Source organism: Aquarana catesbeiana, linkage group LG03 (assembly GCF_042186555.1).
Source record: "Aquarana catesbeiana isolate 2022-GZ linkage group LG03, ASM4218655v1, whole genome shotgun sequence".
Taxonomy (NCBI): Eukaryota; Metazoa; Chordata; class Amphibia; order Anura; family Ranidae; genus Aquarana; species Aquarana catesbeiana.
In genome coordinates this window covers 275964130-275980281 of record NC_133326.1, presented here as the reverse complement: position 1 = coordinate 275980281, position 16152 = coordinate 275964130, and the positions used below count along the sequence as shown (strand labels likewise).

The following is a 16152-nucleotide window of genomic DNA, read 5'->3' as shown; positions in this document are numbered from 1 at the left end:
GCTAGATGTATCGCCCGGATCTCCAGAATGTTGATGGGTAAGGTCCTCTCTGTCTTGGACCATACCCCTTGGACCGCAGCCTGTTCCAGAACTGCTCCCCAACCTGACAGACTGGCATCTGTTGTTACCAAATCCAGGTAACCGGTAGAAAGGATTTCCCCTTCTGCAGGTTTTCGGGTATGAGCCACCAATTGAGGCTCTGACGCACCGCGTGCGACAGGTGCATCGGAAAGTCTAATGCCTGAACCTTCTTGTTCCAGGTCGAAAGAATACTGTGTTGCAGCATTCTTGAGTGAAACTGAGCATAGGGAACTGCTTCGAATGAAGACACCATCTTCCCTAGTAGCCTCATACAAAGGCGGACTGAGGGACCCTTCTTGGTCCTTACTGTCAGAATCAGCTCTCTCAAAGCAGTGATCTTTGCCTGGGGTAGAAATATTTTCTCCTGGCTTGTATCTATAATCAGACCTAAAAACTCCAGTCTTCTTACTGGTTTTAGGAAAGACTTTTCCAAGTTGAGGATCCAACCCAGGTGTTCTAGATACCCGACTGTGGTCCTCAAGTTTCCGTTCAAAGAGGCTATCGACTGGTCTATCAAGAGCAGGTCGTCTAGGTATGCTATGACAGCTATACCCTGAGCCCTTAATCTGGCCAGAGGAGGAGCCAAGATCTTTGTGAACACTCGAGGTGCAGTGGCTATCCCGAAAGGCAGAGCCACAAACTGGAAATGGCGCCCTCCTACCTCGAAGCGCAGAAACTTCTGATGAGCAGGAAAAATGGGCACATGCAGATATGCATCTCTGATGTCTATTGATGCCAGAAATTCTCCTCCCTGCAGGGTGGGAACTACTGTTCGAATTGATTCCATGCGGAAGGATTGAATCCTTAGGAATCGGTTCAGATCCCTTAAGTCCAGAATGGGCCTGACATCCCCATTTGGCTTTTGGACCGTAAAAAGGTTGGAATAGAAGCCCAATCCCTGGACCTTTGCGGGAACTATCATAATGACCTCCTGCGACAAAAGTCGCTCTAACGCTAGCAGGAGCGACTGCTTCTTCTCTGGGAACATTTGATCTGAGGAACCGAGGAGAGGGGAATTCCTGAAACTCCAGCTTGTACCCTAAGGTTACCGTGGAGATTACCCATCTGTCCTGGAAGTCCTCCTGCCAGAGCTCTGAGAACTGTCGCAGTCTTCCCCCCACTCGAGTGAGCGGGGGCGCCCCCTCATGCAGAGGTCTTAGTGTTTTGCCTAGTAGGCTTCTTTCCCCAGGACTTCTTTTGTCCCTGGGGTTGACTCTTGTCTCTGGACCCCGATGGAGGCGGCCGTCGAGACTGCCTGGAGGCTGAAGCACCTGGCGCTGGGGAAAGAGTCCGTTTGAAAGAGGGACGCTTACTCTTCTTCTTGACAGGTAAGAGAGTGCTTTTCCCACAAGAGATTCTCTTGATATAGTTATCCAAGTCCTCTCCAAACAACCTTGCACCACAAAATGGAAACCCAGCCAGTAGCTTCTTACATGGTGCTTCAGCTGACCAATTTTTCAACCATAGGATTCTACGTATATGCACCAACCCCAGTGAAAGACGGGAGGTTTGCACGATAGAATCTCTAATGGCGTCAACCACAAAGCATAAGGCCGCTGGAAGGTTAGCAAACCCCTGGGCCTGCTGTTCAGGTAATACTTTGATGACCTGCTTAACATGGTCTCTTAAGTATTGACATACTCCAATCGCTGCTACTGCAGGTTGGGCCACTGATCCTGCTAAGGAGAAAACATCCTTCAATAGGGATTCCATCCTTTTATCTACAGGATCCCTGAGCATCTGAGCATTGTCTACAGGACAAGTCAGGCTATTATTTACAGGGGAAATGGCGGCATCAATAGCCGGTATTCCCCACATTTTAATAAACTTTTCTTCCATCGGATAAGTGTTGAAAACTTTCTCGGCGGAAAAAAACGTTTGTCTGGGTGATCCCACTCAGAATAAATAAGCTTTTTAAGTAAAGTATGAACAGGAAAAGCATGTGCTGCTTGGAAAGGTTTCAGTGACCCCAAAGCAGAAGAGGATTCTTTAGCAGTTTCAGGTATGGGCAACTTAAATGTGGAGCGGACCAATCCAGTGAGGATCTGCACTAAGACTTTCTCCTCTTGGGAAGTCGCAGAGGGTCCCTCTCCACCTGAATCCTCCGAAGAGGAATCATCCATCCCATCCCGATCCTCTGAAAGGGATTCATCTCCTTTATCCCAGAGCTCCTCTGTCTGAGGGTCTTGGGGAACAGAGGAAAGCCTAGTGCGTTTTCTTCCACTGAGTGAAGACGTAATCACGGCCATTCATCTTTCCTCTAGACCATTAATGGTTGAGGAAAAAACCTCTTGTGTAATATATACAGGGGCTGAAGTGCCAGAAGCAGGTGTAGCCCCTGACCCCGATGGCTCTCCCTGGCTAGCCGTCCCTGTCCCATCTTTAGGGGGGGAGGATGCTGCCGACAGGGGGCCCTCAGAACCTGAACGAGATCCCCTAGTGTCTCTGGTTCCTGGGGTGCTTGAACCTCTTCTACCCATAGTGCAAAGCAACAAGGTGTGAGGTATACAAATGAACACTGCCCGCTGAGCGATGTAGTCTGGCTAAAAGCCTTGCTACCCAATGCTCAGTCTGGTGTTATTTCAGTAAATGCTGCCTAGGGGAATGCCTGTGTCCCACCTTACATGCGACAGTCAGCTCTGTGTCTCTCAGAAGGCTGAGTGCACCTGTACAGAGTGCCTTTAATAGCCTGCAGCTGGCCTGAGTGGGAGTCTAAGCACTCTGTGCTGACGTCCCGCCCCCTCCTCTACCGCGCCCCCCCCCCCCTCGAGTTTTGAAAAAAACGAGCGATTCCCGCGCTGCCGACTCTCCTGTCATGCTTCCGGAGAAAGGCTGGGGATGGGGGGGGGGGAGGCTGGTAACAAGATCTGCCTGAACGGCTATCTTGAGAGATGGTGGCCATTAGGCCGCAGAGCCCGGGTGGTATAACCACTTTCTAGACCCCTGTGGCCCCTCTCTAGCCTGGGGGGGAACATTCAAACATGAGAAATCCCCCTTTCCACCTTACCGGTTTGCAGCCTGCTTGAGACGCTGGGACATAAACAGCGATTACAACACCTGAGACAGAGTCAGCATGTGTAGGTTTCTGCTCTTGGCAGCCCCCGGTGGTCACAATAGGCATAGCATGCATTTACCTTAAAGGAGAAAAGCCACTAGAACTCAAAAATTCTGTGGAATCTCCTCTTACCTTATCCAGCCGCAGGGTGCTGTTTACACAGACCCAATCTTCACCTCTCACGGTGGGCTCCGTTTGAAAAAAACGTCAGAGACTGGGGCCCCCCCATCAGTAGGGGGATCCAACAGTTCTGGGACCGTAAAGCACCTCGCCAGAAATGAGGAAGTTTAAAGCCATTTTCTGATCTGCGGGGTCCAGCTCTCTAAAAAGAGAAGCATTACGGGTAAAATCTCGTTTCTTCGGACACGAGGCCCGGGTACCATTCAATTCAGCCATGAAAAGACACTCTGAATGGATCCGGTTCGCCTGGCTTGCCCCAGTATAGGATCTTAGGATATTCCCTTTGGAGCTCAGCACAGGACATCTTTACACGTCCATCACCTAAGACACTGGCGTAAAAACTGAGGTATCCCTGCAAGGGGGAGGGATTATATAGGGGGTTGAACTTCCTGATAGGGTGTGCCAGTGTCCAATCACCAGTGATACCTATATAACCCATCAGTAATTACTGTGGCTCTGTGTCCCGTGATGTTCGAGAAAGAAAGGTATGTCCAGTCAGATGATGCGATTGAAACCCTGAAGAGGCAGTTTATACCATGAAACATGTAGGCAAGCTCTACGTTGAATCCGACTGCTCCTGTATTTTCCCTATGGGTGGGATGTCCTTTAACATCTTTTGTAATAAAATTTTTTTTTTTTTTTTAGGAAAAAGTTGTATATATTTGATGATACTGTACATATCAGGAGACCATCGCTAAATGCCCATTTTCTACGCACCTTCTAGTATTTAGTAAAGCATTGCCAGTTTTTTGAAGTTGAAATTTTGTGTCACAATTTTTTAGTTATTTATCACACACAGCATAGGCATACTTAGAATTACACCCTAAAACACATTCTGCTACACCTCCTGAGTATGAGGATGGGGATACCACGTGTGAGACTTTGTTTTTTTTTACAGCCTAGTCCTAGATGTATAAAGGGGTGCAAACTTCAAGCAGGAAGAAGATATAATTTCTAACAAACATTATGGGCATACTTAAAATTACACCTCAAACATTCTGCTACTCCTCCCGAGTATGATGATATCAAGTGTGAGACTTTTCCACAGCTTAGCATACAGAGAGCCCCAAAATTCAAGGAAGCACATCCAGGCATTCTAGGGATGTAAATTATGCATCTAATTTCCTGACTACCCATCACATTTTGAGAGGCCCTAAAGCACCAGGACAGTATTAGCACCCACAAACTGACCACATTTTGGAGAGTAAACATCCAAAAGGTATTTGTTAAGAGGCATAGCGAATCTTTTGAGGACTTCATTTTATTGCCATGTTTTTTGGAAAATGCAGAAAGAAAATTAAAAAAAATGTTTACACAAAAGTTTAATTTAGGAAGATATTTCTAACACAAATCATGGGTATATTTAGAATTACACCCAAAAACACATTCCGCTATTCCTCCCAAGTATGGCAATACCAAATGTTTGAGCCTTTTTCACTGCCTGGACTGATTAAATACTGGACGTTCTATCTTGTGTATCGCACAAATGAACCAATTGTTCCAAACCAATGTACTGTAAAGGTTATCTCTATACAAGTGGTCAGGAAATATAGCTCAGTGTAGTGTCACCTACAGAAGTCCAAATTCCTATAAACGAAGCAAGCCTAGCTTATTGGAACATGGCTGCCCCACAAATGCCTTGCTCACAGGAACGCAGACAGTGGGAAGTGCAGATGGGTCAGTCCAGGCCGCAGCAGAAAACAAGCAAGCAAAGGATCGGTCCAGGCAGCAGGCAGAAACGTGGTCAAACAGGTGAGAGTTATGACACTCTCACCATAGAAGCACTGAATAAAGCAATAATGAAGCCATGCCAATAAATCACACAAAACTAATATGCAGCACAGCAACTTTGCCACCTAATTTAAAGGAAACCTGTCATGACAGATACAGGCTGACGTTACCAACACCTTCTTTGGAAAATGCCACTAGCCTGGCTATCATATTGATCATTTTGCTTACTTTGAGTGTATACCTGGAACAAACATGCAGATACGGATCTTGACTTTTCTGATCTGCATTACTGTCCTGGGTTACTAACTGAATGCATTGAAGCTGAAATCCAGGAATGATCCTTATCTCTTGCGTAGGACCTGGAAGATTACCCATATCATTGCAGCAGCGCCAAGACCAAGTATTCAATAAAGATCATTCCTGAAGCATTTCAGAAAAAGGTCAGTAATAAAGCTTTTTAGCACAGTATCTCTCATGACAGGTTTACTTTAGAAAGAAAAATCTTTGGAGACAATATGACTGGTGTGGTGGTGATTAGGGACATTGTGAGTGGGCAGCAGTGATTAGGGACACTGAGTGGGTGGCGGCAATTAGGAATACTGACAGGTAGCATGGATCTAGTGACACTGTACTGTTGTGGCAGTGAGATAATGGATGACAGTAATAACATACAGATATCAGAGCAGCCAGCCATTGTACATGATCAGCGGTACAATGTCACCATAGTGACACTGCTCTACTCAAGGTGGGGTTAGAAGAAAGGTTTTTTTCTTTACATCCAATTGCTTATTACAGTGATGATCACTGTAATAAGCACCCTGTAACACTGTTCAAAGGTTTCATTCTTGAAACCTCATTCACTGTGATTGGTCACAGCTTTTTAAATGGTATAGAGCCGCTGCGACTGGCCCTGGTACCATGTGATCGCTGTAACCAATCCCAGAGATCACACAGTAGTAAGCAAGGTGTCATGTTATCACTAACTGTGATCACGGTGATTGGACACAGCGATTATGTGCCAATCACTATGGCCCAGTACTGTGATACTGTAACTGGACTGAACAGTAACTGGTAATCTGCTGTAACTGTTAAGGGGCACACCCGCCCACCCTCCCAGAGCTAGATCATCTGCCCGCCCATTTATGTACATTGGCGAGGTGGAAAGTGGTTAAATAGTGCCAACATATTAGGTAACAGTTTACATAATCTACAGAACCAGTCACAAGAGTTCCTTGTCTGAAGAAGCTTACAGTCTAATTTCCCTAACACAATGCATACAAGTATGCACTTGTACATTCTTGTATGACACAACTTCCTTTTACCTATGCTTGTGACAGAAACTAAAAGCAAATACAATTTTAGAACAAGTGTAGCCATGCCAAATGTACAAAAAAAAAAAAAAAAAAAAAAAAAAGGGACGACGACATAACATATGACCACATACACTTCCCACTAGAAAGTTTTCTCAGAATGAATACACTTACACAGATAAGTTGCAGCTGAGTGGCAAATCCCAGCTCCATTCTATTGGACCATTTTCTGCCCTCTGAACACCAGATATTGCACCAGATGGCTTTCCAGTAATTATTTTATACCTGTATAAATGTAAAACAAAATATTCAGACTCTTTTTACATCCAGATTTATAATACTAAGCAGTTCAGAATCACCAAAGTAAATCTCTATAAATAAAATAAAATGTCTTTAGAATATAGTTGTAATATGTGTTTTGCTAAGCGCAATTGTTGAACTAGTATACAAACGAGAAACCTATTACAGTGGATTCTTTCAAAATTTATTACACATTTAAAACTAAAGTCTACAGTTAAAATATCTTATACGGGAGTTGTTTGTTGAGCCAGTCCTGACAATACAGAAAGATCAACTTTCTATCCATGAACTGTGCTTGGACAATGAAGGTGAAGCAGCAGGATAAGGCGCTCACCACTCTATCATGATTTTAGTCAGTATATGTGCACTGCAGTACACCTTATTGTTTCCCAATGCTGTCACACCCTCTTTTGGGATGAGTTGTACAACAGGCTGATGCCAAGTCATATTTAGGCATTTAGACTTGTCACTTTTTTTTTTTATTCAACTAAATTTTATTATTGAAAATGAAATATACAGAACAAAAAAACGTCACATGAATCGCATGGGTTACATGAGATATCCATATATGCAATATTTGCTATACATACTTTGTAATAGGCGGTGGTGGTTAAAAGAAAAAAAAAAAAAAGGATTTTATGTAGTCATACTACATGCACATAGTAATAACAAAACAATAGGAAAATAAGAACAAGGGGTATTTAATGAAGTGGAATGGTCAATAGTGAGCACCGATTAGCGCAGAGATACTCTGGTTTTACCGATGATCCCCCCATGGGTGGCAGTGTTGATTAGTCGTCTGTTACATCTGGTCCATCAGTCGAGTTCCAGTCATTTACTCCAGATTTTATGATATTTGGATGGACAGTTGGTGTGTTTATAGATCAGTTGCTTATAAAGGTAGTGATTGGTTAACAGTCCTCATCCATTCTTGAAAAGTCGGGGCAACAGGCTGAAGCCATTTTCTAGCGATTGTTAATCTAGCCACATATAGCATTTCCTGCATGAAGGTGTGTTGTTGTCTGTTTTGTACCTGCTCAGGTAGGAGCCCGAGCAGACATTGTTTTCGGCATAAGGTCAGGGGGGAGCCCATGTCGTCATGAAGGAATTTGATGTTTTGTTCCCAATATCCCTGAGTGGCCAGACAAGACCAGATGAGATGGAAGAAGGAGCAATCTAGCTCTGCACATCTGGGGCACAGAGGGTCCTGCATGGGTTTGTATTTGGCCATGTGGGCCGGAGTCAGGTATGATCCAGGTAAGATATACAGTTGTGTGAGTTTATCGGAGAGTTTTGGTGAAACCAATTTACAGGAGGCCAGAATATCCAACTACTCCTCATCCTCCAGCTCCTCCACGTCTGCCATCCACCTAATTTTGAGCCCGAAGGCTAGTTTTGTTGCTGCTAGGGTAAGGAGACTCGCATATCGCACTGAGATCAGCTGTCTCGGGTCCAACCCCCGCAGGACACCAATCATATCGATGTGGAATAATTCTGGAGTCTGGTCCCCAAATTGGCATTGCAGAGCATGACGGAACTGGCAGAAAAACATGGAGTTGGGCAGACTGAAGGTTGAGCTGAGCTCTTGAAATGATCTGACTGCCGAGGTGTCCATCACTTGGTGAAGATATATTACCCCCAATCTATACATATGTTTACGTCCGGCAGAGTAAGTAGTTCCGAATGGTCCACATTTCCCCATAATGGTAAGTGGGCATGAATGGAAGGGGCCCGCATGTCCAAGTCCAAAATTTTACAGTGGTGGTACACCATGTTACCGCGACCGCCCAGTTTACTCAGGGTGCGTGTATCCCTTAGCAAAATTTGGAAGGGGTGTATAGTCAGATTGGTCAGCATTTGGGGTGGCAAAGTCAAGAGGGAGCATTTGGGACTTATCCCAGTTTACTTGTAGGCCAGAGAATGCACCGAAACATACAATAAGAATCAAAGTTGCCTCTAAGGAGGGATCCGCATCTTCCAAGTACAGTAGCATATCATCTGCATAGAGGCTAAGAGTCTCAACCAGAGGTCCCAAGCTAAGACCCCTAATGGCAATCGCTAGGGGCCCTACAGCCAGAGCATAGAGCAACAGGGACAGTGGGCATCCCTGACGCGTCCCTCTGTGCAGAGGAAAGGAGTCAGAGACCTTACCATTTATCTGGACCCTAGCCACTGGGGCTTGGTATAGCAGTTGGATCCAAGTTATGAACTTGCTCCAAATCCATAGTTACAAAGACACTCCCATAAATATGGCCATTTGACTGAATCAAACGCTTTGGCATCGTCCCAGCTAACCACCACTCTAGTACCCACTGAATCGTGGGTGGCCTGCAGAATCATAAAAAGGCGTCTCAAGTCTCAAAGCAGTATTCTTGTTAAGGCATGAATCCTACTTGGTCGGGATGGATTTGGGTGAGGATTACTTTGTTCAACCTAAGTGCTAGGAGTTTAGCTAGGATTTTGATGTCGAGCTGCAAAATGGATATGGGTAGACTTGTCGCTTTTAAAAATACAGTATTATATTACAGCATTAACAGGATAGGGTACAGCTTAAAAAATAAAAAAAGTTGAGAAGGAAAGGACAAGAGGCTGAAATAAAAACATACATAACTTCCTTGTTCCTGCGTGGCCCCTCAAAAGGCCTGAATGGAAGGACTCCACAAGCTGCATGGTAAAATGTCACCCCAATGCTCCATAGATCCACTGTGGCACCATACTTTTTTTGGTGGTCTTTTCTAAGCACAGCACGTTCATACATGTCTGGATGCTTTAAAGAAACAAAGAGAAAAGGAAAAATGCTTAAAAACAAAAGTTTAGAGTTTACATATAAGCACACTGATTACATGCTTTGATAAATCACTGATATTACACCATATAATCTACCATACATGCAAAAGTATTTTGAATAATATAAATTGGCTTTACTGGAAATTTTTTTCTGCCAGCTTCTGCTTCTTACCTCTGTAGAGGTAACGGTGGCACCAGGCTGCCTGCCATATACACATGTGTATATTCCTAGTACTTATATATGATTGGAAGGAATGAGAAAAATCATTTACTGATTAGAAGACTGACCTCTTTGGCCACCTTAAAGCAGTTGTATACCCGCTGAAAATTTTTTTTACCCCTGTAAAGCAAAAGCCATCATGAGCTAGTATGCACCACATACTAGCTCATTATGAAATACTTACCTAAGAACGAGGCGTCAGTATCTTACCTGGTCCACGCGGAGGTAGCTGACATGTTGCCTCGGCGTGTCTTCCGGGTATCGCGGTTCCAGCGCTGTGAGTGGCTGGAGCCGCGATGTCATCACTCCTGCGCATGCGCGCGGGAGATTTCTTTCCCAGCAAGGTCCGGCAGTTGCCGGGCCTTCAGCCGAGAATCCCCTGTGCGCATGCGCCGCTGCAGTCAGCAGCTCATAGCAAGGGGAATATCTCCTAAACCGTACAGGTTTAGGAGATTTTTTTTTTTTACCTACAGGTAAGCCTTATTATAGGCTTACCTGTAGGTAAAAGTTAAAAAAAAAAAAAAAAAAAAAAAGACTATACAACCGCTTTAAAACTATGGTCTTGACAGGACAGCCTGTAAACTTCCAATCTGTAAACAAAATTTAACCAGAGGGTAACACATACTGTTCATCAACCACAAATTAAAATAATCATTACCAGATATTCTTCAGTGCCATAGAGAGAAACAAACTGCTCATCATCTTCCAATTCCCTAGCTGCACCAAAGTCTGTCAACTTGTACACCGACTGCCCATCTTCACCAATCACCCGCATAATGTTTCCTGGCTTGATGTCTCTGTGAATTATTCCATTTTCTCTTAGGTGATTCATTCCTGCCACTAGGAGATGTAAAAGTCAAATCACTTACTATGTCATAGAAGCACTGAATAAAGCAAAAATGAAGCCATGCCAATGAATACCACAAAAAATACTGTAGCTGCTGACTTAATATTAGGATACCTGTCCAGGGTCCCCACAATGGCGGCACCCCAGACGACTTTTAGATTGGCTCTCGGTTGCTGCTGCCACCATTGATGGTAAGGAAAACCGGCAGTGAGAGGAAGGACGGGGGGGGGGGGGGGGGGACTTTGGAGGAATAGCCCCGGGGCGTGTCTCTCTGAAGTGGGGAAGGGTATACCTGTCAAAAAAAAAAACCCTCCTCCCTGAAAGGTGCCAAATGTGACACCAGAGAGGGGGAGGTAGCAAATAAGCAGAGGTTCCACTTTTGGATGGGGCTCCGCTTTAACTGTCACCTTTCTTAGTTGAAAATAATAACCTTCCGTTTGATCCCCTGTCACTCTGTTCAACCATTAGGATCAAAGAGAGGATTTCCTGTAAGCTTGGCTAAGGCCGGCCATAGACAGAGCAACTTTATTTGCTGGATTCCCCTATCAACACAGACAGTTTTGACAGGGGAATTACTCCCGTCAAGCCTGTGTGTTCACCCAGAGTGGGAGGCACCCCCGCTGGGAGAACACAGCGATTACTGCTAGCAGATATAACAGCCGCTGGTAATAAACACATGTAAAATCTGGCAGGCTGGTTGTACCAAAGTTGATCGATCAATCAACTTGGGTACATTCAGCCTGCCCATACATGGTTCAAATGGCTTGGCTGGTTTCTGCTGAACCGGCTAAGATTCAAACAGTCTATGGCCGCCTTAAGGATTCTTTTCGTACCCCTTTATAACAGATCTGGGTGCTGAAGTGACCGATGATCAGTGATGTCACATGGAAAGAAAGTGAGCGAGTCGCATGCTTCCCATACCTGAAGTACCGGGTATATAACTTTGCTTACAGCAGCTGAATGGAAAGTTGACGTAGGAGGTAAAAAAAAGGCACGCATGTGAAGATGGGGAGACTGACAGACAGTTCAGTGAACCTACGACTTTGCCCTGTCCAGGTAATTCAGTGAATAATCATACTTTGACAATTCTTCCAGGGAAGGACAAGAAGAGTAGTTACAGTGAAAGATATTTACACTGTGTCAGAAACAATCTAACATGTCTACATTAGCACATGGCTACATTAATTGGCTCCCATCTAAATTGATCCTAGTATTCGCGTGCAGGTACGTATGAACAAAAGGGAACGTAAAGTGGTTGTAAAGTCAGATGATTTTTTTATCTTAATGCATTAAGCTGCTTGCTGTGGGGGAACTCAACAGGAGGGAGGGGCAAGGAGCACAGAAGAGGGACCCAAGAAGAGGAGGATCTGGGCTGCTCTGTGCAAAACCACTGTTTAGAGCAGGTAAGTATAACATGTTTGTTATTTTTTGAGAAAAAATAAAACAAGACTTTACAATCGCTTTAAGAGATTGCAAGCTCCTTGGAGGGCAGGGACTTGTGTGAATGTGCAATATGTAAAAGCACCATATACATTGCTAGTGCCAATGAAATGGCTGTAAAATGTATTTAAGTGATTGAAAATTAGTAGATAATTCCATGTGAAAAAAGGATATTTGCCTACTGACAATCTTAGACCGACCTATATACGGGCATGGGAGAGAGACCTACAACTTGACTTCTCCACGTCCCAGCTAACACTCCTCTATCAGCTCACTCACTCGAGCTTTATTGAATCTAGAACCCAAGAAACAAATTACAAGCTTTTGTCTCGCTGGTACAGGGTACCAACTGATTTAGCCCGTATCTACCCCTCGGTATCGGATCAATGCTGGAGGAAATGTGGACAGAGAGGTACACTCCTTCACATTTGGTGGGAGTGTCCTTTGATAAGGCCATACTGGGCAGATATCAAGTCTCTAATAAAAGAAATTTTAGACTTAGATGTTCTTTTGAGTCCAGCCTACTTCCTCCTGCATGTCCCTCAGATGCCGATTAGCAGATACAGAAAAAGCGTTCTACCACACCTTTTAAATGCGGCTAGACGCCTCCTCCCAATTTATTGGAAACAATCCAGGGTCCCTTCTAGGGAAGACTGGATTAAAAAAGTCAATGATATTAGAGAAGCTGAACATTGGATAGCATCCTGTAAAGGAAAGTTGGAACGTTTTGAAGTCATATGGGGACCGTGGAGAGACTTTATGTTTGACCCGAATCTCATACCCTCGAGCCTAGATCTGGCCCTACTAGAATTAGCAGAACCAACCCTGAGATCCCGCCTGGACAAAAGTAATAAGGCCCATAGATAGACATTTTTCATAGATACCTTCTATAAAGATAACCTGTCTGTGGCGGAACTCGCTCGGCGCAGATCTACAAGACCTTCTCAGACTCAGAGGTATGCTCCACACCATTCCCCCCTTCACTCCCACCCTTTCCCCTCCCCAACATCCTTTCCTACCTGTTCCCCCTTGATTCTAACCTTTACCTCTCTTTCTCTTCCTTCTATTTTTACTTTTTTGACTGCATACTGGCTACCAGTTACCAGGCTGTTGTCATAAGATGCTAGATGTTGCACTACTCGGACACAGGTGGCGGCAGACAGCAAAGGGGGGTGCAGACCCTCCACACCGGGGTGGTCCTTTTTATTTTCCGCCTCTGGTCAGTGGAGGGTATGGGGGGGGTGCCCTCCCTGGATATGGCGGGACGGACGAGGTTGTTGGGGGTATATTACCCCCCTCTGTTCGGACCGTTGGCAGGGGGGTGCTCGCCCGTTGGCTCTCCTGATCACTTAGCACTTCGAATGGAGCTGTGGCTGGTTTAGGCCAGTATACTGCCACATGTTCATCCTGACTTAGGGTGTTTATTATAGATTAATGGTTGTGCCGCCTCCAAGGGTCCGATATACTTATTTGCAATAGCTGGTACTTGGACAAGTTTTATATATGTTTTATCTCGCATTTCTAAAAATGTATGTAGTTTTCTACTAAAATGTTGTAAAATAAAGATTTAAAAAAAAAGGATATTTGCAAACATGAAAAATGAATGATACCAAGTTAAGGATAACAGAAAACATACCAACGTCACGTGACACAATAAGAAACTCTGACTCGGGTAATCCAAATGCATTTGATGGCTCTTCAAGTACAGAATACAAACTAGCACATGGACAATATTCCATAACCAGCACTTTATGTCGACTTGACATCTGCAAGACAAAAGGTAAGAGCATTTATGACAATGCCAAAAAGAGAAAAATAAATTAATACATACAGTAGCATGTTAAATTTCACATGGTTGAACAGTACTTTAATGGGTAAATATGACCTCAGCTGATTCCTTCTCTATTTATGTAGATTCCAAATTCCTCTGGTTGTTTTGGTGTTGCACAAGATTTATACTATAAAGGATTTCAAAGAACTTAACATTTATGCCCTTATCCAAGCTTTCATCAGTCGTACATACTTCAACAACTACTCCAGACCAACACATTTTTCTCCAATTAAGATACAGATGGGTGGAGGTTAGAACCTCTATCTGGCTTTTACTTCTGCGATCACTATTTTTTTTTAGTAGACTGGAAAGTGTTAGAAACTTAGTAAAGTTTTATGTTGATTTCTGGGTCTTCATTGCAAGAGATTTCCCTTCACTTTTTCCCCAGTGAAAGTGTCAACATGTGTAGGAAGTAATAGGAAATCTTATATGCCCCGTACACACGGTCGGACATTGATCGGACATTCCGACAACAAAATCCTAGGATTTTTTCCAACGGATGTTGGCTCAAACTTGTCTTGCATACACACGGTCACACAAAGTTGTCGGAAAATCCGATCATTCTGAACGCGGTGACGTAAAACGCGTACGTCGGGACTATAAACGGGGCAGTAGCCAATAGCTTTCATCTCTTTATTTATTCTGAGCATGCGTGGCACTTTGTGCGTCGGATTTGTGTACACATGATCGGAAATCCCGACAACGGATTTTGTTGTCGGAAAATTTTATAGCCTGCTCTCAAACTTTGTGTGTCAGAAAATCCCATTGAAAATGTGTGATTGAGCCCACACACGGTCGGAATTTCCAACAAGGTCCTATCACACTTTTTCCATCGGAAAATCCGACCATGTGTACGGGGCAATAGGGTGTGGTGACACTCCTAACTACAATTAAGAATATTGAAAATCGCTGCAAAATCTAAAGTGTACACTAAACACTAGATGATAAATATTAAATAAAGTGATCTGCACAGATTTCAGAATAGTGTATAAAGCTAAATAAACTCTATCAAATGAGTAGTTAAGTGAAGTGATCCAAAAACGTGTAACAAAAGAAACTATCCAAATTATGAAAATAAAATAAAAATCAAGTCCAAATAGTCCAAGGTCCGGACTACCAAGTGATGTTAATAGTGACCATAAACAATGTCCACAAGTGTAACCAATCTTCTAAATGATAAACACCAGTGCTTCTAAATGTAAATCTTCATGACTATACACTAATGCTCAGAGCTCTTACCTCCAGGGAGGCTTACTTTACTCCTTATGGAGGTAAGAGCTCTCTGAGCATTAGGTGGCTGTATAGTCATTAGAGCTGCACAATTAATCGTTAAAAAATCGTGATCTCGATTCACCTCCCCTGAGATCTCTCCTGCTGAGGTTGCTGATTCTTTCATATAAACAAGTGGAGAGATTATCTGCTCACTCAGCTGTCAAAAGAAAGCATCCGGCAGTCTGCCAAGTTTAGAACTTGAAACATTGTAACTAACTTCCTTCTTAGATCAAAGGGATAAACTTCTCTGTGTAAACAAATAACATTTGTAAATATATAGCTCTGTGTGTGTGTGTATATATATATATATATATATATATATATATATATATATATATATATATATATATATATATATATATATATATATATATATATATATATATATATATATATACACACACACACACACACACACACACACACATACATACATACATACACACACACACACACCCTAGGGAATAAAATGGCAATTGCTGCAATATTTTATGTCACACTGTATTTGCCCAGCTTTCAAATGCAATTTTTTGGGAAAAAATACACTTCAATTAAAAAAAAAAAAAAAAAAAACGAAACAGTAAAGTTGGCACAATTTTTTTTGTTTTAATTTGAAAGATGATGTTACGCCGTGAGAATCGTGAGAGAATCGTGATCTATCCTCTAAGCAAAAAAATAGTGATTCTCATTTTAGCCAGAATCGAGCAGGTCTAATAGTCATGAAGATTTACATTTAGGCTCGGTTCACACATGGGCGGCACGACTTGCAGGTCGCCTCAGCGAGGCGACCTGCAAACGACTGCGGGGCGACTTGCGAGACGACTTCTGCATAGAAGTCTATGCAAGTCGCCCCAAGTCGCCCCCAAAGTAATACAGGAACCTTTTTCTAAGTCGGAGCGACTTGCGTCGCTCCAATTAGAACGGTTCCATAGCACAGAACGGGAGGCGACTTGTCAGGCGACTAGGTCGCCTGACAAGTCGCCCCAGTGTGAACCGAGCCTTAGAAGCACTGGCGTTTATCATTTAGAAGATTGGTTACACTTGTTGACATTGTTTATGGTCACTATTAACATCACTTGGTAGTCCGGACCTCCTACT

At 43.6% G+C, this 16152-nt stretch overlaps 1 protein-coding gene across 3 annotated transcripts in view; it reads right to left on the bottom strand.

The window, feature by feature from the left end:
- The window catches only part of TBK1 (TANK binding kinase 1), a 121224-nt gene that overhangs the window by 78983 nt on the left and 26089 nt on the right, over positions 1-16152 (bottom strand). For all 3 annotated transcript variants that reach the window (XM_073620111.1, XM_073620114.1, XM_073620112.1), the window contains exons 4-7: positions 13588-13717; positions 10323-10504; positions 9264-9424; positions 6532-6642 (exon numbers count right to left, since the gene is read on the bottom strand). In XM_073620111.1, the coding sequence (XP_073476212.1) occupies positions 6532-6642; positions 9264-9424; positions 10323-10504; positions 13588-13717 (584 nt within the window). The remainder of the gene's footprint in view (positions 1-6531; positions 6643-9263; positions 9425-10322; positions 10505-13587; positions 13718-16152) is intronic.